At 46.5% G+C, this 27,930-nt stretch overlaps 2 protein-coding genes across 7 annotated transcripts in view; one reads left to right on the top strand and one right to left on the bottom strand.

Moving 5' to 3' along the window:
• The window catches only part of ACSS2 (acyl-CoA synthetase short chain family member 2), a 46,961-nt gene extending 43,870 nt beyond the window's left edge, over positions 1 to 3,091 (top strand). For all 3 annotated transcript variants that reach the window (XM_058562839.1, XM_058562840.1, XM_058562838.1), the window contains 4 exons: positions 750 to 818; positions 1,157 to 1,333; positions 1,958 to 2,032; positions 2,174 to 3,091. In XM_058562839.1, coding sequence (XP_058418822.1) covers positions 750 to 818; positions 1,157 to 1,333; positions 1,958 to 2,032; positions 2,174 to 2,301 — 449 coding nt within the window. In that variant the 3' untranslated portion in view covers positions 2,302 to 3,091. The remainder of the gene's footprint in view (positions 1 to 749; positions 819 to 1,156; positions 1,334 to 1,957; positions 2,033 to 2,173) is intronic.
• On the bottom strand, positions 105 to 27,703 carry GSS (glutathione synthetase). 4 transcript variants are annotated; one of them, XM_058562841.1, is made up of 13 exons: positions 27,645 to 27,703; positions 24,640 to 24,774; positions 19,257 to 19,402; positions 16,905 to 16,980; positions 16,457 to 16,596; positions 15,632 to 15,748; positions 11,869 to 11,949; positions 11,690 to 11,767; positions 10,216 to 10,282; positions 7,146 to 7,340; positions 6,579 to 6,660; positions 5,052 to 5,241; positions 3,499 to 4,060 (listed from the first exon to the last, which is right to left on the bottom strand). In XM_058562841.1, the coding sequence occupies exons 2-13, from the start codon at positions 24,766 to 24,768 to the stop codon at positions 3,937 to 3,939; spliced, it is 1,425 nt and encodes a 474-aa protein (XP_058418824.1). In that variant the 5' UTR covers positions 24,769 to 24,774; positions 27,645 to 27,703; the 3' UTR covers positions 3,499 to 3,936. The 4 variants fall into 4 exon arrangements, with proteins under 4 accessions (XP_058418825.1, XP_058418824.1, XP_058418828.1 ...); XM_058562845.1 differs by lacking the exon at positions 27,645 to 27,703 and adding an exon at positions 27,409 to 27,509; XM_058562842.1 differs by lacking the exons at positions 3,499 to 4,060; positions 27,645 to 27,703 and adding an exon at positions 105 to 436.
• Between the last annotated feature and the right edge of the window lie 227 nt (positions 27,704 to 27,930).

Genomic DNA, 27,930 nt, shown 5'->3' with positions numbered 1-27,930 from the left:
TTTTATCCAGTGTACAGTGGGAGACGTTTAGGGGCGTTAAGCAGACAAGTGATAAGAACTGATTTAGTCTTTAGAAAATAACTTTGCCTGATTTATGGAGAACAGACTTTAGGTGGGTGTATTAATTATCTATTGCCATGGAACAAATTACCCCCAAACTTGGCACCTTAAAATAGCAAATATTATATTATCTCATACAGTTTCTGAGGATCAGGAATCTGTGAGCGGCTTAGCTGATGGTTCTCAGAGTCCCTCATGTGTTGCAGTCAAGCTGTTGGTCGGGGCTGCAGTCATCTGAAGGTCTGACTGAGCCTGGAAGACCTACTTCCAAGCTCACTCATGTGGCTGTTGGCAGAAACCCTCAGTTCCTCGCCACATGGGCCTTTCCATAGGGCTATTCATGACATGGCAGCTGGCTTCCCCCAGAGCAAATAATCTGAGAGAATGCAACCAAGATTGAAACCAGTTGTCTTCTATAATCTAATCTCAGAAATGATATCCTATCACTTCTGCCAAAATCTGTTGACCACACAGACTAACCATAGTACAATGAGAAAGAGGCTACACAGGGTATGAATACCAGGAGGTGGAGATCAGTGTGGCCATCTTGGAGCCTGGCTACTACAGTGGGCAAGAAGAGAAGCAGGAATACTTGTTAGGAGGCTATTGCCGTGGGTGTGGCCGTTTGGTAATGTGGATCATTTATCCTACTGTGGGGTATTGATGCTGTGCATTTCTTCTTTTCCCAGGCTGCCGGCGGGACCAGGATGGCTATTACTGGATCACTGGCAGAATTGATGACATGCTGAATGTATCTGGTGAGGGCCAGGGACCATTTTCCCTTCTTATTAGTCCTGCTCTCCCAGCAACTCCCAGCCAAAGCCTTCTGAGAGAGCCAGGATGTCCTTTGGCCAAACCATGCTTAGAGTGAGGCATTCAGTTCTGGGCCCAGGTTTTAGAGGAAGAGTGATAAACACTGGAATGTGCCTAGAGGAGGGAAACTGGTATGGTGGGGCAACTGAAACATGTTCTGTGAGGAATGAATGAAGGGCCTTCCCCATTTGACCAGACCAGGACTGCCCTGTAGGCACAGGTGGAGCAGGGGTTGAGGCAGAGGCTGGAATTTCTCTTATGGCACTTCCCTTCCCTTGACAAGGACACCTGCTGAGCACGGCAGAAGTGGAGTCAGCACTTGTGGAACATGAGGCTGTCGCAGAGGCAGCTGTGGTCAGCCACCCTCATCCTGTGAAGGGCGAATGCCTCTACTGCTTTGTCACCCTGTGCGATGGCCATACCTTCAGCCCCATGCTCATGGAGGATCTCAAGAAGCAGAGTAAGGAGCCTCCCTGGGCAGGGACTGCAGGGTCTGTCCTGATGGTCCAGTTACCACAGCAGGTTGTTGGGGAGGGGCCAGAGTAAGCTGCTTCCCAAACACAAACAGATTCAAGAGGGCCTGAGGGGCTGATTGCTCTCTTCCCATTCAGTCTCCACTAGTCTCTCCACTAGGATAACAATGGCTAACAGTTGTAGAATTCTTTCTCTGTGCTACCACTGAGCTAAGTGCTTTAAATGCATTAATCCATTCAATCCCTATAATCACTCCCATGAGAATAGATCTTATTTTTACCTTCATTCTAAAGATGAAGATATTGAGGCTCAGAGAAGTTAAATCACTTGCCCAAGGCCACACTGCTAGTAAAGTGGGGTTTTAACTCTCGAAGGCCACTTCTAGAGCTTGAGTTCCATTCAAGTAGATTAAGATAAAATAATAGTAAGTAAAGAGATAGTAAAGAGACACTGTGCTAAAAAGAAAGACAGACTGGCAGTGAGCCTGAGACTGACCCTGTGGGCAGGGCCCTGAAGAGGAAGTAGGCGGGGAACAAAGCTATCTCTACCTTGGTTTTTGGGAGCCTAGCTAAGGGTACTGAAGAAATGCTTAATGATCTGTTGGTTATAGTTAGAGAAAAGATTGGCCCCATTGCCACACCGGATTACATCCAGAATGCACCAGGCTTGCCTAAAACCCGCTCAGGTATGTTCAGAGTCCTCAAAGGATTGGGAACGGGATTGGCCAAAGCCCAGTGGTTGTGGAGTGTGTATGGGTGGAAGCTTCTGGCAGGGCTGGAGTGGGTCAGTGCCGTCACCAGGTAACCAGAAGCCTGTGGTCTCCCAGGGAAAATCATGAGGCGGGTGCTTCGGAAGATCGCTCAGAATGACCACGACCTGGGGGATACCTCTACTGTAGCTGATCCATCCGTCATCAGCCACCTCTTCAGCCACCGCTGCCTGACCATCCAGTGAACAAGACCCTGCCCTTTACCCAGGATTCTCCCTGCTTGGCTTTCCAAAGTTTTGCCCACCCTCCCTGCCCCTCAGCACTGGAGTGCTGAGGTCCAGTGCTGACCCATACCACCTCCCTCGACCAGCTGTCTGGGACGGAGGACCAGCTTTGCCTCTGGGAGGAGGCAACTTCCTGTGATTGCCAGGCAGATGGGACAGGACCCAGGTCAACCTCAGGTTGCTGTGCCCCTAGACTGCAAAGAGCCTTTGGAGCCCAGAAAAGGGAACTGAAGGTCATGTTCCCAACCCAAGTTAAATGTTCAGAGGGCAAGTGAGGGCCTAGACTGACACAGGGAGGCAGCTCTGTAATCCTCTGTCACTTCTCTCAGGAAGCACCAGTACTTATCTTGGGCATGCATTTGCTCTTAGAAATGCCTGTTTGTGAGTCCTGGAACAATTGATTATTATTTTTTTAAACACTTTGCTGCTTCTGTTCTGGATCTAAATTCCCTTTTGTGTCAGATGGTAGTGCTTGTCTGCCCATTTGCTCCAAGGGCTGTGCAGGCAGGCTCAGTTTCCAGAGGGTTTTCATATCCTCTGCTTCTTTGCACGAGTAAATGTGTTTTGTTCCTAGGGCCAGAGGAGCCTGTCTTCCTTGTCCTCTGTTCCCTCCCACCCCAGAACAGAGTCCTGCCCATGAGAGACATGCCCAGATGAGACTCTCTTTTCTTGCCCCGGTCATGCTCAAGCTCTGTGGTTGTAAGAATAAAGTCTGTGACCTCAAGAAGGCGGTGACTAGTTTTCTTAGGTATCTTACAGGCTGTATACTTGCTAGCTGCTCTGATTTGTGTGGGGGCTGGGAAGGGGAGTGGTTTTCCCCAGGAATACCCCAATATCCTCCTTCCAGAACTTTTGGTTTGGGCAGAGCTAGGCAGGGTTTCACTCACAAGTCCTTTGACAAGCTCTTGAGCTAAGCAGGAAAACAACTGAAGCCAGTTCACATCTGCGATGTCCCATCACGGTTGCCCTCTCTCCTCCCTATGATCCTGTGGGAGCCTTAGTGAGTGACTAAGGATTAGAACTTCCGGGTCCTATCCATAGAGTCTGGGGCTAGGGAGACTCTGATTACAGCCAAGTCACTTCCCCTGCTCCATTTCACCTTAAGTGGGCTGACCCAGATTATAGCTCTTCCCTCCCCTAAATGCACAGAGCAAGGAATCACAGAATCAGCAACACAGTTTTATTTAAGGCAGAGGTGGGGAAAGGCTATGCCTCTCCACCCTGCTCCTCCTACCCCTCAGTCCTATCCCAAGTCAGACACTGGAACCTGTTGAAAAGGCTAAAGAGGAGCTGACAGGAGGGAGGCAGGGTTATGGACCCTTACCTCAGATCAACTTCCTTTCAGCTGTACCCACACCTGAGGATTTAAGGGCCTCTAGAGCTCACCTAAGGGAAACACAGCTTTTCTGGTCCTCAGATGGGAGAGCTAGGGGAAGGTACCCAGCATTCACCTTCCATGAAGACCCTGGAGGTCTCCAGAAGAGACTAGCCCTCCCAAGGTAGGGGGAGGGCAACCCCTCAGGAGGGTTAGAGGAATGACAAGTATGAGGGATAGAAGGCCTCTTGAGCGCAGTCCCAGAGGGCCTGACTGCGCCCTCACACAGGGTATGGGTTGTCTAGGACTGCCACTCCTGCTGCCACACCACCATCTGCGTGCTCGATGGCTTTGGTTCGAAGCAGATGTCCCACGTGCTTGTTCATCACAAGTGTCTTCCCCTGCCTATAGAAATGGGGGCAGGAGACACACAACTCCATCACCTGGACTCAGCACCCAAACCCAGGACCTTCCCTGGTCCCAGGTGAGCTGTGGGTGACTGACTACACCCCAGAAAGTACTAGGATTTTAGAATCAGATTTGGGTTTGCATCCTAGCTTGGGAATTACTCTGTGTCTTTGAGCAAGTCACTCAGCCTTTTTAAATATCAATTTCCTCAATTTAAAATAGGGATAATACCTCTCACTTTGCAAGATGGTCACAAGGATTAAATAAAGCAGGAAAAGCACTTAGCATGATGCCAGGCTCACATTTCATGTTCTGTAGCTGTAAATTTCCTTCTCTACCTCTTTCTCAAGATGGCTGGTAGGGGTGGAGGTTGGGGGAGGTGGGGGGTGGGGAGGCAGGCAGAGATGCTGCAAGTGGTTAGAGGGGAAGATTATAGAGAGGGCAGGCTCTGGTGGGGAGCATGGAAGGATCTGGTATTCCTACCTTGCTCTGACCTAGGAGTGAGTCTTTTGCAGGAAATGGTATGAGGGACCAGGAACTGTTCTTTACAAATTCACAAGTGTTCCTCTCTTCCTGATTCTTTAGTCCTCAAACCCAGACCCAGGGGCCACTCAGATTTTCAAAGCCACTGAGTACCCTCTAGCTGGCCCATCCCACCTTTCCCCAAATCCCCAGTGGCCTGGGAGCTGGACCCAAACTCTCTTCTTTCCTGGGGTCTCCTCCTAGTCCAGGATTATTTTCTCATCCATCTTACTACTACTTGGAATTTCCTTTATAGTTGCAAAGCAATTCTCATCTGGGATTCATTCCATAGCCCTGTGAGGTGGGCAGGTCTTGCCCTCATTTATGAGAAAAGGAAACAGGTAACACAGCTAGGGGTTGGCAGAGCTGTGACTGAAGCCCAGGACTCCTGCTCCCTGTCCAGTGCTCCCTCCAGGCTCACTTGGCTGGCTGTCTGGCAAGGAGGATCGCCTCCTGACTGGCTCACCTGACATAGACTCCGAAGATGCCCAGCTCTGAGATGCACTGGACCACTTGGGCAGGGCTGCCAGGCCGTAGCAGGCAGTTCCCAAAAGGCTCAGGTTCAATCTTCTCCATGAGGATGTAGGAGGCCCTCTCCTCGCTGTCCTTCAGCTGCTGCAGAGCCTGCACCATCTCCTCACCATAGAGGTTGTTACCTGCAATTCCACTGGCCAGTCACCCTGGACCCTCTGCCCACCTTCTCCACCCTGTGCCCCCACTTCTGTGGCCAGGTGGGCAAGTCAGCAGCCTCAGTTCCTGACACCAGCTCAGTGAAGCCAGGGCAGGCCTGGCTTGTCACCTTAACAGGAGAGCCCTCACTCACACAAGTGAACACACCTTCCACCACACCACCCTGCCCTGGTTCTCCTCCTACCTGTCTATGGCTGTTCCTTCTCAGCCTTCCTGACTGGCTCCTGCCCCTCTTAAATGTTGGGATTCCCAAGGAATCGGTCCTCCACCCTTGCTCTCTCCTCCACGTACATACTTGTTTTAGGGAGATCTCTTCCAAGACTCTATCTATATCCTGTAACTTGTTAACTCCCAAATCTTAACTCAAGCACCCTACTTTAGACATCACATGGATATACCACGGGCCCCCAAAACAAACTCAACATGTTCAAACAGAACTCATTACTTCTGCCTAAACTTGCCTCCCCTGGACCATCCTAATCCCAATCAGGCAAAAGGTACGCCTGAGTGATATTTAACTCCTCTCTCTCCATTACCAGGCCTCTACATTGCTCTTCTGGACAACTACACCAGGCTCCTCTATGGTCTCTCTGCTACCAAAGTCTCCCCTTATTCCAGGACATGCTCTACTATGGCTGAAACATGGATCCTGGATCAATCGTGTGTCCCTTCCGTCCCTAACTCTCTAATGACTTCCCAATCCCCTTAGGATAAAATCCAATTTCCTACATATATTCAATGTCTTTTATAATCAAGTCTCAAACCATCTGTTCCAGCCCAAATCCCTGCCTCCTCCCATCTTCCACGCTGCACTCCAGCCTCACCAGTTACTCGTTAATCTCCAAACATACCACAGTTTCATGGACCAGTGCCTCTGCTTGAGGTTGCTCCTTCTGTATGGAATGCTGTTCTCCCTTTTCCACCTGGGAAAATCTCACCTATTCCTTAAGACCAAGATCAAATATCATCTCCTCTGGGTCTGTGAGGCAGACATGCCTTGCCCTCAAGGAGTTCAAACAAGGGAAGAAGACATCCAACCTCCTGATATGCCCCTATCCCGCTCCCTCATAATCCATCCTCAGGCACCTCAGACTAAATTTATCCAAATCCTCCAGTGCTGGTTAATCAGATTCCCCTGTGATCAAAGGGTCTCCTGGGACACTGTCCAAGGTAAGGGCCTGTGTCAATTCCTCTTGTTTCCCCCCAGAGCCTGGGACTGCCCACAGTAAGCGCTGGTTAGCACTGGTGACAGCCTGCTAGCCCCCTTTCACTAAACAGCCCTGCAAAGGGGGAAACCACCTACCTCCACCCTCTCTCTGGGGCTTTAGCACAAACCGGCTGGGGGCAGCAAGGGCCTCAGCGATGGCCTGGTCCCCTTCTGCACCCTGGCAAGAGGCAAGAAAGTAGTCACCAGCAGTTTTAGGCCAGAGCAGGAGCTGAGGTCCTGCTGGTTGTGCAGAGCAGCATCAGAGGAAGAGCAGGAGGGGGAAGAGCCATAAGCCCCCTCAGGCTAGATGCTACTATCTGGAGGTGAACCCCAACTAAACCCCTGCAGCAGCAAGTACAATGAGAACAAGCTTTCTCTGGCAACAGTTCAGGGCTCTGCAGCAGGAGGCCTGGAAAGCAGGCACAGATATTCCCGTTCTTGCTGTCTGCCTCAGCCCCTTCCCCTGGTTACCATCCTTATCTCCACCTTTGCTGAGGGAGTTTACAATGAATTCCACCCCTCTCCCCAGGGCTCTAGGGGTTCTCACAGAGCATCGCTGACCCAAGTCCAGCCTAGTGCCAGCTCTAGCCTCCTCAACACACTGGGCTCTGGGTCCCTGCCACCTAGGAGACCTGTGGTGGGAGAAACGGGCTGCCCACCCACCATGTCCAGCGAGTAGAGGCCAGCAAAGGTGGCACGGAGGCGGGCCACAGCCTCAGGCTGGCCCGGGAGCAACATCTCCAGCACACCCACTCTGCTCAGCTCCTGCTGCACCTTCTTAGTCCCAGCCAGCTGGGTGGCAATGTCTGGACACTTGACAGCACATGACCTCTCCAGCAGCAGACGTGCTTCCCAGTTCTGCAGAGGGAAGAAAACAAAAGGAATTCTACTTTATTTCACTTCAGCTGACCTTTACTGAGCATCCATCAGGTGCCAGGTATCCTGCTTTCTATTCTGACATTCATTATCTCCCAGGGTAGTTGCAACGTCCTTGTGAGGCAGGTGTGGCCCCTCTCAATCTGCAGACTTCTTGCCCTCAGGGAGCTCACCATCTAGCACAATGATACATGACTATAAGTAAAAGGGAAAATGACGAAAGGTGTAAGGGTGTAGAAAAACTGATGAGGAGGTTTGGAAGGGGTGGGACACTTGTTTGTGAGCTCAGCTTCCTACTGCACTCCAAGTAAAATCCAAACTCCTTACCACAGCCTGAAAGACCCTGTAGGATCTGCCTCCTGTCTCCTTTTCAACGTCATTGCATGCCATCCCTCCACCCACTCCCATATTCCAGCCACACGAGCCTGTCAGACCTCAAACACACAAACATCATTCCCACCTCAGGGAATGATGCTTTTGCCTCTGCCTAGAATTCTTTTCCTTTTGGCTTTTCCAATGAATGGTTGGATCCTTCTAATTTTTAAGTCTCAGCTCAAAGTCACCGTCTCAAACCACCCTATTTAATGTGGGTTTCTCCCTAATTCTCTATCTTTTCACCTTGTTGTTTCATTCAGAGTTTCCCCCAACTAGAAAAAAACATTATTTCTGTTTACTTTCTGATGCCCATCTCCCTGACCAAACTGTGAGCTCCATTAGGACCGGACCCTTGTCTGTCTTATTTCTGGTTGTATCCCCAGTGTCCCACATAGTGCCTAGAGCTTTGTAGGTGCTCAATAAATATTATTGTTACTTAATGAGGTGAAATCTGAGTGGACAGGTAGAGTCTGATAGGTGAGACTCGACAGGGAAGAGGTACTCAGGTTAACAGAATAATATGAGCAAAGGCCTGCAGGAGGGTAATTACAGGATGAACATCTGGTGTGCCATGAATTTAGGGTGTGAGAGGCAGAGAAAGAGCAGAGGGTCATGCCTCCCAGCTCTAGTCCCCATTCTCAGGCACTGGGGGGACAGTCTGTCCTTGACTCCAAACCACATCAAACTGCACACAGTAGGATCAAGTCTATGGCCTGAAGAGCAACGCCCCCTCCTCCTCCCACCTCCAACTCTGTCCATGCTGTCCTTCCATTGATACCATGAGTCCACCTACAGCATCTTTGCCTGGTCTTCACCAACAAGCCCAGCCACCTAACTACTAGGCTGGTGTCCAGAGAGAGTTATAGCTGCCCAGAATATCAGAGATAAACCCAGAGAAGTACTCCATTATGTTAGGCGCAGAGAAGCACAACTCAGAGATGAGCAGGGGCTTGCCCAGGGTCACCTAGCAAGACATCAAGCCTTGCAGATTTATCTCTATGTTCTAAGTCCGGTCTGAGTTTCTCAGTTCCCTAAAAATGTCCTCCTCCATATGCAATAATTTCCTTCCTTGTTAGCTCAACCTCTTCTCTCTTTTTCAAGTTTTCTTTGGCCCCTTCCCCTAAACCCCTTGTCCTAGAACTTGGAGCCATTTTCCCAGTGGACAGTTTCTCTCTTCTCTATTCAGCAAGTTCCCACCACTGCTAACCACATTCTAGAGAAAAGGACCTTCTATAGAGCTGCCACCTCTGTGGAGCTGCCCTCTATACAGCTGGGCCTTAGGGAGAATCCTTTATTCAAAAAATCATAGATCTGGAAGGAACTCCCTCAATTTTCTAGTGTAGTTCCCTCAGCTTACAGAAACTGAGCCCAGAAAGGGCCAGGGACCTGCCCATGGTCACACACAGGCAGAGCCAAAGGCTCATGACCCCCAGTCTACTGCTCACGGTATTTTCTAACTTATTTCCTCCTTTATCTTTTCCCAACTGAAAGCAGGACTTCTTAGCTTCTCCATGCTGTGGATTAGGGGCAAGGGGAGAAGAATGATATACTGGGAATGCCACTGGACTGAGAGAAAGCCTGGGAACTCCCTGTGGGACCTTAGACAAGCTCCTGCATCTCTCCAAACCTTAGTTTCTCCAGCTGTATAATGGGGATAATTACACACCTCACAGGGTGGTTGTAGGGATTAAATGAAATAATGGATGTGGAAAGTAACACGGAAGGATAACAAGATAAGGTGTGTTATTAACATGAATGGACATGGAACTGGCCCCGTGGCCAAGTGGTTAAAGTTCCGTGTGCTCCGCTTCGGCGGCCCAGGTTCTCGGGTTCAGATCCCAGGCGCAGACCTACTCCACTCATCAGCCATGCTGTGGTGGCATCCCACATACAAAATAGAGGAAGATTGGCACAGATATTAGCGCAGGGTGAATCTTCCTCAGAAAAAAATAACAAAAAAACATGAATGGACGGGTGATAAAAACTTTCTGATGCAGATAAAAGAGAGGTAAGAGTGGGCAGGAAGGAAATGGTCAGTGGTGGGGTGAAACTGGTTTGTAAGAGCCGACTATAACCATCTCTTCCTAACCCTGTGTTCAGAGATATTAAGTTGGATAGCTTGAAATTGGCCATGATGGGAGTAGTTACACCATAGAAATCAGCAAATGCTACAAATTGGGGCTTTCCCCCTTAAGAAAGATGATTGTTAAACATTTAACAGCATATCCCTAGAAACAGTGTGAATGGTTGAAGCACCGTGGATTCCTGAGGATTCAGATTCTAGAAGACAGTGTGTTTGTAGAGACTGAAAGGTAGCAAAAAGCTTGCGGGAGCATAGGCGGTTCCAGCAGCAAGTTCCCTGAGGAAGAACTGAAGCCAGGGCTCAGGGGAAAACCCAGGTTGTTGTGACGCCTGAGTTGGGTCTCTGAGGAATGATGGTGGGTCCCAGGAGGCAAAGAACAGTCTAATAAAAAATACCAACCTGTTGACTGTACTGATTTGGCATGTAGCCATCCCGGAAGTAAACCACAGCAACTTCCTGGCCGTCCCTAGAACACGGATGGAAAAAGCTGCTATGTTAAATTATAACTGATGGGTTCAGTGGTTCAATCTATTTTTAGAGTGCATCAAAATGAGTCTGGCTTCTTTGAAAGTCAGTCCACAGGGGTAGCCTGGAGAGAGGTTCACTGGAAACAGTGAAAGTAGATACCCACACTACCACAGTTTCCACTAAAAACATGGAGGTGTGTAGAAAAGAATACTTTAGAATATTCCAGATCTAGAGTCATTCTAGGAAGGCCAGAGGTAAATAAGAAGGCAACCAGAATCAAATTAGGTAAATTAAAAAAAAGTAGGCTCGGGGCTGGCCCAGTGGCATAGCAGTTAAGTTCGCACGCTCTGCTTTGGCAGCCTAGGGTTCACAGGTTCAGAAACCAGGAGAGGACCAACGCACCGCTTGTCATGCCATGCTGTGGCAGCATCCCATATAAAGTAGAGGAAGATGGGCATGGATGTTAGCCCAGGGCCAATCTTCCTCAGCAAAAAGAGGAGGATTGGCAACGGATGTTAGCTCAGGGCTAATCTTCCTCACACACACAAAAATAAAGTAGGCTCAAAATTACCAAGCAACAGAATCATATTGCTGTGCTTAGAAAAACACACTTTTATTCACATTGCTTAAAGTAGCTGAAACCAGGCTGAGATTTTTAAAAATGGCAGAGGTGAGGGTGGGGAGATGCAAAATTATGAGTCTAGTTGAGACAGACTGTCTTTTTGAACTTCCCCTTTTCTTTGATTTATTTGATATTGTCTGATCTATCTGGAAAGTAAATTAACAACTTTGTTTTGTTACATTAAAAGCACATTTTGAAAATAGTAAGTGGTATTGTGAAATTTCATGGAGGTTTTTAATTTTAAGAATCACAAAGTTCCAGGTCTAAATACGTGTGCTGCAAGCAATGCTACCCACATACGTGGTACTAAAGTCACCTGGTGGTGGCCCCTGGAGGGAAGCACAGGGCCTGGCTTAGAACACAAATCCAGGCCCCTCGAGGTCTTGCCTGAGCTCAGGGAGCAGCTCCCAGATCAATCATAGAATGAGCTAGCTACTCCTATTCCTCTCTAACTGCCCAAGCCTGACTTGACCAACAACCAAGAGGGGCAAGAAAACTTTCGGGAGCCAGGAGCATATGAAAACCAAAGTCGTTTTAAGAAAGCCCTTATCCAGAATGTCAATAGCTCTGATACAACCCTTTAGAAGCAGAACTTGGATAGCCTTCTCCAAAATTTCCTGGGATGATGTGATATTTCAGAGTTCACCCCTAAAATTCAGAGAGAAGGAAGCAAGCCCTCACATCTCCCAGAAGAAAGGATCGTTTGGGGAAAGTGGGTGGCAGGATGAGTTTCCTAAACCAGTCCTCTATTGGATCCTTGGGGAATGCTCCCTGAAGACTTACATAAGCAGCCTTCGGTCTTGGTCCAGAGACCCCTTTTCAGAGACATCTTCAAACCTTCGCCGAATTACATGGATATTCCTGGGAAAGACAGGCAAGGGTCAGAGTGAGTGGATACTCTGTTCTGAGTGGCTTTCCCCAATCCTGGGGCCATATGTGGAAGTCTCTCCTCCTTTACTTACTTGGCCAGTAGCTCATTCTCTATGGCACGCTGGTCAAATATGTTCCTTTCCTTCTCTTGAGCAATGAGTAGAACCAGAGCACTGGGGAAAGAGCACAAGTGGCCCGAAGTGGCTACAAAGCTTGTCCTCCCTCTATCTCACCCTCTTCAGGAGTAAGAACGAGAACACAGCTTCCCTGAAAGAGCAGATGTTCTCTCAACTCAGGACTGCTTCAGGCATAGACACCTGAGGCTATAACATATTATTTCCTGAAAATAGGAAACTTGAAAAAAATAGAGATGTCTCTGCCCCTTCTCTAGTAGGTAGATAAAATATTGTAATTTTCTGTGCCAATTAAAATTTAGATTTAAAACCATCTCAAAAACCTAAGAGGACTTTTTCTTAGAACTTAACATAATGATTCTAAAATCTTTCCGGAAGAATAAACAGGTAAGAATACTGAAAATATTTTGTAAAAGAACAATGCTAGCGGGCCGACCCGGTGGCTTAGTGGTTAAGTGCGCGCACTCTGCTACTGGCAGCCCGGGTTCGGATCCCGGGCACGTACCAACACACCGCTTCTCCAGCCATGCTGAGGCCGCGTCCCACATACAGCAACTAGAAGGATGTGCAACTGTGACATACAACTATCTACTGGGGCTTTGGGGTAAAAAAAAAAAAGGAGGAGGATTGGCAATAGATGTTAGCTCAGAGCCGGTCTTGCTCAGCAAAAAGAGGAGGATTAGCATGGATGTTAGCTCAGGGCTGATCTTCCTCACAAAAAAAAAAAAAAAAAAGAACAATGCTAGGAGTTGGGGGCTAATGACCCTATTACTAGATTGTAAAGCACATAATAAAAGACTGTGTAGTTCTTGCATAAAACATTAGAATAGCTCATTAGAATTCCTACAGAAACCCTATAAAGCCAACTATACATAAGGCATTATCTCCTGAGGCCTCCCAACATTTCTGTGACGTACCCAGGGTCACGTTTGGTCCCACAGTATTAATGGGATCTCTGGGGCTTACCCGGCCTCTTCCTCTCTGCTTATCCACGTTTCTTAAAGAAGCAGGAGCTCAAGGACTCAGGGCAAAGCTAATGTCAGAGAACTGTCTGGCTACCAACCAAGCCACCACACTCTCTTAGGGCCAACACTCAGCAGTATTTTTGCTGTAGCTGTACTGCTCTGTGCCGGTGGCTTCTTGCTGAGACTCCTGGATGACCAGACTTTGGCTTAGGATTCTAAGTGTGGATTCCTGACCTCCTATACTTCATGTCTGTTTGTCTCTGCTTCTCTCTACCTCAGCTGAATCTCTTGGACTACACTGTGCCTGATTCCTTTCCACTTAGCCGAAATACATATCCTAGTATGCCCTCTCTCCTGGCCTGCCTGAAACCTTTTGAGGTCAGACGTGACATTAAGCTGAGTCTTGGCTTGAGTTGGGTATCCAACAGACAGGTTAGAAATGGTACTCTCACAAGCCATCTTGCCCTGAGAGAGTCCCGAGAGTCAATGGCTTTGCTCTTCACTTTGCGGCCCGATCTGCTCTGTTCATGGGTGGGAAGGTGGCACCTGGCCCAGGCTGGCCTACCTCCAAGAAAATGTGGAGGAGGGCAGCTGTAGGCTGTAGGTTAAAGTGGAACTGCATGCCCTGGTTAATTAAGTCAGCCTGCCCCCTGCCAAAAAATCGGAGCTAGACTCAGAAAACATATTCTACCTCCTCCTGTCTTTAGTTCTGAGCAGCCTGCTGGGAGTTGTCAGCTAAGAAAGGTGAAGTGGCAGCAGCATGCTGGCTGGGAGTGAAGACTCCTGAGTCCCAGTCCCAGCTCTGGCAGTAACTTGTGGTATGTCCTTGGGCAAGCCAGTTTCTTTCCTTGGGACTTGATTTTCCTATCTATAAAATAAAGGTGTTAAATAGATCATAGATCCCAATCTTTTACACCAAGAGTCCCCTTTTCTTATCTCTACTCATTCTAACCACACACACTATATTTTGAAAGAGTTTGAATAAATGTCTTAATTGAAATCATAATTCATTTTCCAGGCTTCCTTTAAAAAATGCTTAAAAAGTATGAGCTAATTGATGAAAATTCATCTGCTCTACAAATGCTTAAGCCTTAGTTTTTCAATCTATGGGACCATTCAATCTATGGGACCTCAGCTTTTCTATGGGACCATTCCGCTTGGAAGCAGAAGAGTGTAGTAGAGAACACAGGCTTTAGAGGCAGATAGACATCAATTCTAAACTTACTAGCTGTGTGACTTTGGGCAAGTTATTCAACTTCTCTGAGCACTCAGTTTGCTCTTCTGTAAAATAAAACTAGTACTCCTTAAATGGTAGCCATTATTATTATCATTATTGGAAGTACCAGATAATGATCCTCAAGTTTTTTAAAGCATTTTTCAAATCCATGATTTCATTTAATTCTCATTACCACCCTTTTAGGTATTATTACTCTCATTTTACAAACGAGGAAACTGACACTCAGAGAAAAGACAAGACTTAATGAAGGTCATGTGCTGGGTCAGTAGAAATGCCTATTTGACTCTTAAAATTAAGGAAGCCAGTCCTGGCTCAGCCGCCCCACAGCTCTTACCCACTAGCACCTAATTCTGGGCACGTGAGTCTTTTCTCTCCATGTTATTCACAGCCTGGCTGAAGAAACCCTCTGCAGCGTTTGTCCATCAGCAGTTCCCCAGCTGACCCATCTCCTGGCTTCACTCTCTTAGAATACGACCTATCCACGAGTTCTAGTTGACAAAATATTCATTCGATGACTTCTAAATGCTCAGAGTCTGAGGTTTCTTGAGTCTTGGTGAGGCTTAGCAAGCCCAGGGAGGCTCCCTTGGAGGCAATAAAGTGATTAAGAATGCAGTTTCTGGAGGAAGGTGGACTCTGGGCTCTACCACCAACTCGCCACTTGACCTTGAACAATTCACTTCATTTCTCTGAACCTCAGTTTCCTCATCTGTAAAATGGGAGAGATGAATAGTATCTACCTCGGAGTGTTTGATAGAAGGATTCAATGAGATCTTGTAAGAAAAGTGCTTAGCACAAAGTGTGGCACTAGTAAGATCTTCATTAAGGGTTAACTATTAATGCTATATTAACATTGCAATAACTTAGCACAGTGGCCCCTCACTTATCCAGAAGTCACTTACCTAGCATCTTCACACATCTGGAACACAGTTGAGAAATAGGAAGGAAGCAAAAAAATGCCTCTAAGCAGTTAAAACAGACACTATAAAATCCATAAATCAAAGCTTATGCGTTTACTCATCAAAGAGGCCCTCACACTCATTAGACACTATCATAACCCAGATCATCTGCTTTCCCAAGCCACGGCAAACCAGAAAGGAGGTATAGGGATGGAGTGGAGGATTGTAATTCAAGTACACTGACAGCAGTAAGAAGTAAGAGCTGACAGAAAAACTATGAAGAAAAAGAATGAGAGCTTAAAGCCTACCAGATGGGGCCATTAGTGCAGGCTAACAGCCTCACACGCCTCTCTAAGTCTAGGTAGCACTTCTGCATTACATCATGCAGTCACTGACACTCATAATGATGACCTCTAGCCAACAAGAAAAGAGCAAATTATAGTCAGCATCTCTTATGTAAGAAGGAAGTCCAAAACTCCAAAATAATTTTGGCACTTAAAAGTGTAAGTTTCTTTTCCTAGAAAAATTCGCTCATTCCCTAATGATGTCAGGCAAAGAAGTTGCTGCACCCACGAATGCTGAATCTAAAGCAAGCTTCTGCTGCCACATTTTCTCCCTCTTACTTGGCTGAGCCGTAGAGCTCCCAGGCTTTGGCAATCCCCAGGGCCAGTCCCTTGCTGGGATTATTGGAGAGGATCTTGGCAGCTTCTTTGGTCTTGCTCAGGACATTGAGAACATGTCTGTTGGAAGCGAGATGTCTGTTCAGTAAATGGATGACTCCTCTGCCTGTGACTCACAGACACTTATAGGAACATCACTTTGAGAATTAGCTGAGCACTAAAAAGCATCTTACCACCACGTTCCTGTAGGATCCACCACAGGCTGGAATATGCTGGGGTGCCCTAACTCTGGCCCCTGGTGTACATCCCCCGAGGAGCCCTGAGACCCTTTGTTTCCACTCCACGCCAGCTTCCCAATGAGCTGGAACCCCTTTCCCTGAGCCCCAGGTGCTGTCTGGAATCCGGCTGCAGACCATCTGGAATCACAGCAACCTGGAGCATCACTGCTGGCAAGAAGTGGATGGTACTAGGGTCCAGCCCTCAGATAGGAAGCCTCTGCATCCTTCTCTGCCTTGGATTCTGACCTCCTTCCAGGCCTTCAAACATGTAAGCTTTTTCTCACCTCAAGACCCTCGCAGATACTGTTCCCTCTGCCTGGAATACTAACTTGTACAATGAGGGGGCAGGACTAGATGAACCGTGAGATTCCTTCTCTCCCTGACATACCAAGACCTAATTACAAGTGGAAGCTGTGCTACAGTGGGGAAGCACATGACCCAGGGCCCAGGAATGCACAGTTAGAGTTGGAGATCCCTGCCCTGGCCTGTGATTGTAGGTTCATCAGGCTGTCACCCCACCGGTATGCCCAGGGCTGCTCAAGGGACTCACCGGTGCACAGCAGGAGTCCGGGAGGCCAGGCCCCCAAAGCTGGCAGAGATGGTGTTGATTTCAATCTGTTTCAGGGCTGGGGAGCCATCTGTGTTGTGCTGGAACATGTAGTCCGAGCGATTCAGGCCCAGGAACACAGTCTGTGGGGAAAACTGAAAGCTGAAGACTTTTGCCCAGGGGCTGACTCTGAGGGCCTACTTGGTGCATCCAGGTACCGTGAACTCTATATAGAAATTAGAGGGACCAGCTAACAATCTCAAACCCAGGGAATCATTCTTTTGGTCATCCCAGGATTGGCCATTGATGTACAAACCCAGTGGTGACCAATGAGAGGCAGATTCCCATGAGCTCAGGGCCTGGGCCAAATTCTTCTGGTAAAAAAAAGAAAAAACAAAAAAAGAGATAGGAGGGGCAGGTTCCAGACTGGGGTAGAGTAGGAAATGGTTACCTGGGCAACGCCCTCTTTTAGGACTTGCTTGTGGATGTCAAAGAGACGAGCGGTATAGTCATCCCTTTTGATGGTGCTGGAGAAGGAAACAGAACATTTCCAGGCTACATGGAACCTTAAAGGTCAAGGAGTCTCACCCCTTTCCGTTGACTCCTGAATTCTCTCTGGGTCTACTGGCCAAAACTTGAACACCCACACGAACTTGTTAGAGAATAGTGGTTTAGAACTCAGCTCTAGAGCCAGATGACCTGGGTTCAAACCCCAGTTCTACTACTCACTACTAGGCAACCTCAGAGAATCATTTCATCTCTGTGTCTCACTTTGCTCATCTGTAAAATGAAGAAGAAAATAATTACATCACAGAGTTGCAGTGAAGAGTAAACGAGATATTGCATGTATAGAACTGAACAGAGTGTCTGGTCCCAAGAACTCAAAAATGGCATGTGGTACAACCATTCTATACTTGAATAGCGCTGATGGTTGGTAAGCTTTCTGGTTGACCTAATATTAACCCTCCGTAGCTTCCCCTACGCTCTGGGACCTTCCAGGCCAACTCTTCTCTGCCTCTTCCAAGGCAGCCCTCAGGGATTAGAAGACAGCAGTTACCCCTGTGCCCCAAAAGATTTTTCTGACTCAAACTAAATATTCTATTTATTTTTCAACCAGTCCCCATATGATGTGATTTCCTCAGGGAAGCCATCCCTATCTGGATCAGATCCCCCTGCTATGTGGTGTCATAGCAATGTGGACCTCTCCTTTATAGCACTGTTTACAGTTGCAATTTTCCATTTTATTTGAGTGATGATTAGTGTCATCTCTCCTATTTGACTATAAACCGCATGATGGTGAGAACCGTGACTGTGCTAACTCATCATCATGACCCAGTGTGCTGCTGTGACATGTGACATGAAGTAGGGGCCATCCAGTATGGTTGTCTGGAGCCTCAGGAAGAGGCACCCACAGGTAAGTAAGGCCACACTTGTTGCCACTCGAGATTCAGGGTCTCTGCAAGCCTGCTCAAGCCTGACTTGCAGGCTCACCTTGTTACAGGGACCCCACTGAGGCCATGGAGCTCAGGCCCGCTGTGAAGTTCCTCTGCTCCCCAGCCAGCTCTCTCACAGGGCCTTTCCCAGCCCTTCGTGAGGAGGAGAGACCCCAGCTGGGCTTCAGCCTCCAGGAAAGTTGAGACACATTTTCCCTTTTCTGAAGAGGTGCTCCCACTCAACCCCAGACCCTAGGCTGCTATTCTAGCACATGTGATCCTGGGACTCTTCTCTCTTATAAGCTAGTGTTTGTGTGTATTTCAGAGAGGGGAACAAGGAAGGCAGGAGTTGCAGAGATGGGCTGCAGGGAAGGTCTCCCACATATTTGCATTTTTAGGGTAAAGGTCATAAATTAGGCGGCTCACATTTCCCACAATCCAAAATCATAGGTACAAAAGCTTGGCCCATCCTGAGAAAGATCTGGGGAAAGGCAGTGGTAGGGTTTTTATATTCATGACTTATTGGGTTTTTAGCTCTAAGTCAATGGTTTCCAAACTTACCATTATGATCCCTTCTCATATTCACCCTCACACCATGCGCACATTTTTAAAAGATTTTGTTTCTAACAAAATAATGGTTTTCTTTTGAAAAATTAATCAGACATGCAATTTTGTATATGTCTAGTCTCTCTCTCTCTATATATATACACACAAATATACATATTTATATACACCTAATTCTAAAGTAAAGAAATTCCCCTTGTCCCAGAGCCTGAAGGGAAAAAAAGATCAAGGGAGAAGAGACAGAGAGAGGGGTGGATGGAGTGAGCCATTTCAAGGGTTTTGTATCCTCGTCCCCTCGTGCCCTGGGGCCCAGCTACACCCCATCCCACCCAGAGATGAGAGGCCTGAGCTGACAAGAAAGGGTCACTGCCTAGCAGAAGAAGTAGAAAATCTGACTTTAAACCCAGTAACCTCCCCTGCCCTCTGTCTTCTCTAAAACTAGGCAGACTTTCCCTAATTCCAAAAGAAATTTCAGTCTTCAAGGCAGGGGGTCATGGATCAGAGAACCACAGAATGTCAGTGTTAGAAGGGACCTTAGATTCAGGCCAACCTCCCCATTTTACAGATGAAGAAATTGAGGCCCAGAGAAAGAAAGGAGCTTGCTTTAGGCCATATAAATAAGTGGTAGAACCAGGATTAGAAGCCAGCTCTCCTGACTTCTATTCTACTACTTTTTATTTCTCCTGGGGGATACCTGTCCCCCACCCCACCAAGTCAGCTGCCAGAGCAACACCTCATGGTTCTCCACTCTTTCAGTCCCTTGGCTCTAGCAGCTCCTGGCTCCCCATTGCCCCACTGCCCAGTACCTGGAGAGAGTTTGCTCCAGAAAGGCAGCATCCTGGCTGACAGCATCCACCAGCAGGTTGAAGTCCATCTGCACAGCATAGGCCTGCTCCAGCAGGGCACTGGGGACCAGTGAGGGGAAGAGCGTGAAGGGGGCATAGCTCACCACCTGATCAAGGAGAGAGAGTGGGCAGGGGTAGGACACCTGTGAATGGGTTGTCTTCCTGCAAATGTAACCCCATGGAAAGTGTGGCCTACATTTATTGAGGACACACAAACTGCAGAATAGTGGTTACCTCTGGGAAGGGAGAGAAGACAACAGGATGAGGAAGGGATACAAAGAGAACCTCTAGACTCTGTAATATTTTATCCTCTACATAAAAAAAAAAAAAATCAGAAGTAAAACGGCCAAAAACAAAGACAAAAAAACAAACAATAAAACACAAAAAATTATTGAGCACTTACTGTGTGCAAGGCATTGTTTTAAATAGTTCACATGGATTCATCATTTAACCCTCTGAGGAAGATACTATTATTATCTATATTTAATAAACAGACAAGGGAATTGAGTCTCAGAGAGGTTAAGCAACATGTCCAAAACTATATAAAGCTGTTAAGTGGCACTGGGATTTGAACCAGGATGGTTAGTAAAACAAACACACACACACACACACACACACACTGCTCCTAGCCAGTTGATATCCAAGCCCAGTACCCTCCCCATGGCAGAGTCTCATACCCCCGTCCCCTTGCCTTCTGGTTGGGAGAGAGGGAGAATCCTGCTGGTAGGGCTGCAGCAGAAGTGAATTCTGGCACCCAGAGCAGAGGCCAGGAGTGGTTCCCCTCAGTGTTGGAGATGGTGATTCGGGTTGCCAGGCCTGGAGTTCAGCTGCATTCTGAGTTCTGTGGACTTTGGCAGAGCCAGGAAACCCAAATACCATCTAGAACACTTTTTTTAGAAGGGGATAATGCATTCTGAGATTCCCAACAACAGATGAAATAGAACTTGGGTAAAAGATTATAAGATGATCTTGTGATTTATATTATGAAACATTCCTGCGTTTACCCTCTGAGTTAATATCAGTTTGTCATTATAGTAGTACAAGTTTATGGGGTTAGAACTTGGCATTTATATATTTATTTTAGAAATATTATTATTTTGAATAGATAATACAAACACATGATACAAAATTCAAGAGACAGAAGGATACATAGTGAAAAGTATATCTCAATGGCCCCAATGACGCAGTTCTCCTCCCCAGAGGCAAACGGTATACTAATGTCTCATATATCCTTCTAGACTAATGTATATGTATACATACATTTTCTCTTTTTTTTACACACATAGAAGCGTACAATATATACCTTTATGTATAAATATTTCAGAGACATTTATAAGTAGGTATATACATTATGTATATGTATAAACATTTATAAATATTTCAGAGACTTTCCATATATGTTCAAATAGAGCACTCTCTATTATACAAATGGCTATACAGCCATTTTAATGGCTATATAGTATTCCATTCTTTGGATATACCATAATTTATTGAATCTAGCCTTCTATTATGAACATTTAGGTGGTTTCCCTTTTTTCCCCCATTATAATCACTGCTGCAATGAATATCCTAGAATATACATTCTAGGTATTTTGTGTGTGAGAAGGTCCATAAATTGTAATTTTTATTTTTATTTTTTTTGCTGAGGAAGATTAGCCCTGAGCTAACGTCTGTTGCCAATCCTCCTCTTTTTGTGCTTGAGGACGATCAGCCCTGAGCTAGCAACGTGGCAATCCTCCTCCTCCACATGCTGTGGGTTGCCACCACAGCATGGCTGATGAGTGGTGTAGGTCTGTGCCCGGAGTCCAAACCCGTGAACCTGGGCCACCGAAGCAGAATGCGCTGAACTTAACCACTACACCACAGTGCCGGCCCCATGAATTGTAAATTTTTAAAAGTGGAAATATCAGGTAATTAGGGTAAATCTATTTAGAATTTTTGTAGATAACTCCCAAATTGCCCTCCTCAGCATCTATTTTAAGACAAAACTGAGAAAGGGTATTTTTAACAGTAATGTTTTTTCAGCTTGAAGTCTTTATGAGTTAAGAGTGGACTTACTGCAGATTATGTAAGGGGTGACCTAATATCCTGAGTGCATGTGTGATGACTACAGGGGCATTTCCTTGGCTTTAAAACTCAGAACTCTGCTCTTCCAACAAGTCCCATTTGGCCTGAAAAACTCCCAAAGAGTTCTCTGCTAAGACTTCACTCTGTCTCTGTCCCCACGACTCGTCATACCCACTTGAATCTGTGATCAATGGTATACAGCTGTTCTCTGCTGTCCATAGGCTGAAGGCTGAAACACATAGTCTTTTCATTTTTGATAGACACAGACACAGAGAAATATTATTTTACTATAAGAAAAACCATAGCATATGCATGACAATAAACACTCCGCTTCATAGTCAGGAAAACAACAGACAGTGATGGGAAAAAACAAGAAGAACCTCCATCTTATCTAAAGAGGGCAGCCAGAATGCCCCTCCAGCCAATTGCTGCCATACAGGAAAGTGGGCTAGGGTTGCCACTGATCTGATTTTTCAAGACAAGCTGGGTATCTAGGTTTGTATTTTCTTTTTTTTTTATTGATGTTTTAATAGTTTTTAACATTGTGAAATTTTGGGTTGTATATTTTTGTTTGTCCATCACCATATATATGTCTCTCTTCACCCCTTGTGCCCACCCCCCACCCCCATTGCCCCTGGTAACCACAATACAGTTTTCTCTGTCCATGTGTTGGTTTATATTCCACATATGAGTGAGATCATACAGTGTTTGTCTTTCTCTTTCTGGCTTACTTCACTTAACATAATACCCTCCAGGCCCATCCATGTTGTTGCAAATGGGATGATTTTGTCTTTTTTTATGGCTGAGTAGTATTCCATTGTGTATATATACCACATTTTCTTGATCCAATCGTCAGTCGAGGGACACTCTAGGTTTGTATTTTTAATTTCATGATTTAAAAAAAAAAGTTGGCTCTGATTTTTTAAAGACACTCTGGTGAAAAAACTGTTAACAACGCTTGCCTCTGGGGAGGGAAACAGTGACTGGAGGAAGGCGACTTATTCTAAACTGAATACCCTTTTGAATTTTGAACGCTGTTCATATATTTAAAAAACTAAATTAACTCCCTAAACATTGCAGGAGCCAACTAATCAGTCTGCACATGGCTGGTTTGTAGCTCTGATCTACAGGATAAAGTTCACATTCTTCTTTTGCCCGGTATCCAAAGCCTCTTGACTGTCTGATTGTGGCCTGCCTTCTTCCCCATTATACCTTATCCACTTATATGCCCCGCATTCAGCTGCATTCTCTTGAACACTATTTTTCCTTTTCCTACTTTGGGGTCTCTGCTATGCTGTTCCTTTCTCCCGTTTGTCTTCTAAGATCTAGTTCAAATACCACTAATGAATTGCTCGTTCTTTCAGGTGTCCTATACAGGATCCTGGGGAGGCGGTAAAGCATGAAATTTCAGAGCATGGACTCAGGAGGCAAACTCCTTGGGTTTGAACTCTGGCTCTGCCAATTACATCACCATTTAAATGACCTCGGGCAAGTTACTTAACCTCTCTTGCCTTGGTTTCCTCATCTCTGAAGTGGTGAGGATTAAAGGAGTCAGTGATCCCAAAGTATTTAGAATAATGCCTGGCACATAGCACATACTCAATACATAATAGCTAATGTTGTGTAGCAGGCTGCCTATGTTTCCTCACAGAACTGACACTATTTAATTGTCTTGTGGTATATTCTCCAACTAGACTGTGAGCTCCAGAGGCGAGGGCCTCTGGCTGCCTCACCTCTGTGTCCTCAGTACCTAGAATGGCCTGGCATAGAAGAGGCACCTGGTAAAGATTTGGAATGAAATCACACACACACAAAAAAACACACACTTCCTGTCTTTTTTCTTTGGATTGTGAATCTCATTGGTGACTGTGCCTTTTCTAGGCTCCATTAGTTTCCAGAAAAACCAAGTGTTGGACCTTTACACAATAGCTGTTGATTAACAGAAGAAATAAAATCTTGAACGAGAAAATGCTTCATCCTGTGTTCAGACAAGCAGTTCAAAAAATCTAAGGTTCACAAACCAAGCAATTATATTCTCAAAGCCAGAGGCAGACCTTCCACAGTAACAGCCTACCTTAGGTGACAGCCATTTTCATTCACACTCAGCAAACACTTATTGAGTCTAGACTCTCCACCAGGCCCTTAACTAGGTTCTGGGCACATGGAGACAAAACAGAATGTGGTTTGGTAAAAAAAGATGGCGGCAGCTCTTTAGTTACTAACATGGACAGTCACAAGGTATACTGTTAAGTAAAAAAATGCAAGGCACAGAAGAGCTTATCTAGTATGCTTCTTTGTGTAAAAAGTGGGAAAAAGGAATATACATATTTTCATGTTATGAATAAACTATCTGAAAGAATAAATGTTTTACTTATAAAACACAAGTTACCTTCAGGACAGGAGAACTGGGTGGCTAGGGAATGTGGAAGGGAGAGTTAAACTGTATACTCTTATACCCTTTGAATTTTCAACCATGAAAATGTCTTACCTAGTCACAAGATAAAAGTTTTTTTTTTTTTTAAAGGATGAGACTTTTAAAAGACGTGGTTTGGACTCAGTAGTTCTACTTTTATGTATCAATCCTAGAGAAACACTCATACAGGCCCCCAAATAGGCATGTACATGGATGTTCCCTGTAGTGCTATTTGTAGCCATAAAACATTAGAAATCACCTAAATAGCCATCTGTAGAGGAAAGTTAAACTGTGATCCATCCACACCTGGAATACTATGCATCAGAATGAGGCTGACCCTAACGGAGGAGTTGGAAAGAGTTCTAAGACAGACTATTAAATGAAAAACAAACAAAAACACACATATATGTATATAAATGCAGAGGGAAAGACCTGGAAGGATATACCACGAACCAATTACAGAGAAGGTAGCATGATTAGTGGATCTTAAAAAATAATAGCTCACTGGGCAAAGTGCTTCACGCTAATTTTCTTCTAATTCTCTTACTAAGTCGATGAGGTAGGTCCCATTATTATCCCTTTTTTATATTTGAAGTAACTCCAGCTTACTTACCCAGAGAGGGTAAGTAACTTGCCTAAGTCACACTTCAAACCCCAGACTTGAATTTGATTACTCTAGCATGCTGCTTTTTACTTTACATACTTCTAGAGATCAATTTTAATTATTGAAAAAAAATAAAATAAAGCAAAAGAGATGTGGTCTCTGACCCCAAGGAGCTGCCTCCAGCCTGGCAAAGGCCAGATAATGGGCAGTAGGATCCAGAGCAGTGAGGTCAGTGCTGTAGGGAGGGGCCCGGGGCTTACATTCGAGGAGCTGGGCTCCCGTGCAGTCCTCAGCAACACTCCCTCAGCCAGGGCCCGGTCCACCGCCTGCCGTGCCAGCTCTTCCAGCTGCTGCTCATCCTGCAAGAGGCTCCCCCAGCCAGTGGCCATCCCAACCTGCAACAGAAGGAGAGGGGAGGGCTTGGTGACAGATGGCCTGGGGCCCAGCAACCACTGAAACAGCAGCGTGGTACAGGGGAGGAAACACCGGCTGGCAGTTCCTAACAACTTCCATGAGCACAAAACAGAAAACTCCACAAAGCATTTCCATTACCACTCTCTCTTTTGATTCCTAATACAACAATGGCATTATTCTCACAGTAAGGAAGCAGAGGCTCAGAGAGGTGAAATGACTTGCCCAAGGTAATGACTGGTAAAACGTGGACTTGAACCCAGGTCCATTGGGCTTGAACTCCAAGCCCAATGCTTTTCATTGGAGAAAGAGGCACTAATGTCATATGTGATTGAGGCAAGTTCCTTCCCCTCCTAGAGCTGCAGATTCTCTACCTGTGAAATAAGGGGGTTGGGGTAGACCAGTAGTTTCCAAACCTGGCTGAATATTCTGGGAAGCTTGGGAAAAAATATAGATTCCTGGGCCTTACTCAGAGATTCTGATTCAAGAGATCTGAAGGAAAGGAGGAGCTGAAGTCCTGTATTTTTAACAAGTTTTCCTGAGATGGGAACCACTGCACTAGATTATTAATTTCCCTTCTGGTTCCAACAACCCATGTTGGCAGATCTCAAATAAATTACATGTATAGCGGGAGGAGCAGGGAGTGCAGGGGGTGGAGTAGTGTTAAGGAGCCCTTTGTGAAGTACTATGAAATGCAGATAAGGTGAACTCCTCCCTCATACTAACTGAAGCAAACTTACTAGCAGGAAATGATTACACTCCCTGTATGGACATCTACCATCACAGCACCAAAAGACAGAAAATATTTTTGAGAAATCACATTAACCGAATAGAAATAACTGAGACCCAAATGCCCAATGTAATAGGAGTCATCCAAATGGCTGCCCAGAGACACACAGAGGTGAACCAACTTATATCTTGATACTCATTCATTTTGCAGCAGGCCCCAGGGGTTTAAGAACATCTGGATAAAAATCTGGAAACACCAGTCATGAATTTTGTTCTGCTTATTGTCATTTGATTTTAGGAACAGAACATGGTTGCCCAGCTCAGTGGCCCCCAGGAAGAGAGCTAGAGAATGACAAGTAACCTCCATCACACTCAGCCCCATGTCCCTCTCCCCAGGACAGAACTGGTGCTAGACCAATTATGCAAGTCTGCTGGCCTCAGCACAATGTTTTGAAAGAATGAGCATGTGATTTCAAGAGGGTCCTGACAACATCCCTGTCCAGTGAGATAGATAAGGGCAGCTATAGTAGAGAACAAAGCTCTGGGGTTAGTCAGACCCGGGTTTGAGTCCATACTAACGTAACTTCCTTTAAAAATAAGGTTGCCGAGTGGATTAAATAAGAAAAATCTGTGTGCAGTTCCTTAGCAGTGTTTGGAGCTCTATACATGGGAGCTTTTTCGGCTGTACCCACTTTACAGGTGGAAAACTTGTCAGAGGTCACACAGCAGCCTGGTTGCAGAGCCAGGACTAGAACCTCTGACTCTGACATTAGAGCAATGGAACTCTCCATTAGCCCCCATCTCTTCACAACTCTGGGATTCCAACATCTCTGTCTGCTGTTGGGCTTTTGTTTAATTGGTAAACACTGATTGGCTTCTAATGCCAGTCCCTTGACCAGGTAATGAGGACACAGAGAAAGATAAGGCTTCTAATGCCAGTCCCTTGACTAGGTAATGAGGACACAGAGAAAGTTAAGACATAAAAATAAATAATCACTATGAAAAGTGCTAATTTGGCCCTTTGTTTTTCTCGTTCTATAGTCTCAACCCTTCTTGCAGCTTTATTTATTTTGCTGATGACACTCAAATCTATACCTTTACAGAAGTGCTTTCCTGACCTTCAAACTAGAATATCCAACTCTACCAGGAATCTCCAAACCACCACTATAGAATTTGCTGTTGTCTCCCTACAAATCTGCTCCTCCTCTGATGAACCCGACCTAGGCACCAAAGCCTTTAATGTACTTCTCTCCTACACCCCATTCTCCTCTAATCCTGTGGATTCTTTCTAAATATATGGTATTTTGAATTTCTTGATTTCTCTCCATCCCCACTCTTAGGAGCCTAGCTCCAGCTACCATCATCTCTTCCCTGGGCACTAAACAGATTCCGAGTGAGGTATCTTCAGCGACCAGGATACACCAGCCTCTCTCCGGCTTCCAGACCTTAGCGCGTACTGCTGTCTCTCTTTGGAACACTCTCCACCACCCCTGACCAGCGTTCATGACTTAGTTTCAGAAGCCGTCCCTGTTCTCTGCCCAGGGCTTCTACAGCCCGTTCCCTTCTCCCGTACCGTAGGAATAGTGTCTGTCTTGATCACTTCTCTTCCTCCAGCGCCTGCTACTGTATTCAATATATGTTAAATGAATGAACGATGAATGAATGACAGACTGGGGCCGGATCACCAAAAGCCTTAAAACGCCCACAAGGAAACCGGTCGGACTTGATCCCAAGGGCGAAGCCAGTACGCGTGGGGCCCGGGGCAACAACACGGTCTCCTGCCCAGGCATGCCTCACTCAACGGGCCTGCTCGCTCCCACTCTGGGCAAAGTTTGGTCCTAATCGCTCCCAGTTTTGTTTTTTTTTTTTAACTCTGGCTCTAGTTTCACCTGCACCGCGTCCCCGACAGAGCCCGATCTGAAGTTCGGAGATCTGGGAAATCTGGGATCAACACGCACTAGCCCAACCTCCTCAGTGGACACCAGTTTCCCCGTCCCTGTCACGGGTTTGAGCCGCAAGATCTCCCAGCCTCCGGGTTCCAATCACTGGCCAGACCCCTCCCTCACATCTTTCCTCCCGAGGAAACATGACCCTTGCCGGCCGCCGTTGCCGCGCCCCAACCTACTCTTTCGTTCGTCCGCCCGCCCGCGCACGGTACTCAGGCCCCTCGCGCCGTTACCCGAGGTTCAGAGGGCGGGGCCTTGGTGCGACCCAATGCGCTTGCGCGGACCGCCCCAGCGGGGCCAAAAGAGCAGGGCAGGGGCGGAGACGGCGGCCGGGAAGGGCCAGGGTGTGTGAGGGTAGTCTTGGCGTTAGGGGTGCGTGGGCTAGACCCCGGGCGACAGGACTTTGGGAAGGAGGGGAGGAGCAGGCTGGGTCCGTGGGGAGCTGTGGGTTTGCATACCTCGAGG

The sequence above is a fragment of the Diceros bicornis genome, chromosome 19 (genome assembly GCF_020826845.1).
Source record: "Diceros bicornis minor isolate mBicDic1 chromosome 19, mDicBic1.mat.cur, whole genome shotgun sequence".
Classification (NCBI taxonomy): Eukaryota; Metazoa; Chordata; class Mammalia; order Perissodactyla; family Rhinocerotidae; genus Diceros; species Diceros bicornis.
The sequence above is the reverse complement of the archived record's forward strand: the minus strand, read 5'-3'. Positions and strand labels throughout refer to the sequence as shown.

Excerpts from the sequence above, each read along its gene's own strand:
- GSS (XM_058562841.1), bottom strand. The coding sequence starts at position 24,768 with ATGGCCACTGGCTGGGGGAGCCTCTTGCAGGATGAGCAGCAGCTGGAA. Across the intron at positions 16,981-19,256 it reads CTGGAGCAAACTCTCTCCAG|CACCATCAAAAGGGATGACT; the intron begins GTACTGGGCAGT and ends TTCCTTCTCCAG. Across the intron at positions 15,749-16,456 it reads CGGACTCCTGCTGTGCACCG|ACATGTTCTCAATGTCCTGA; the intron begins GTGAGTCCCTTG and ends CGCTTCCAACAG.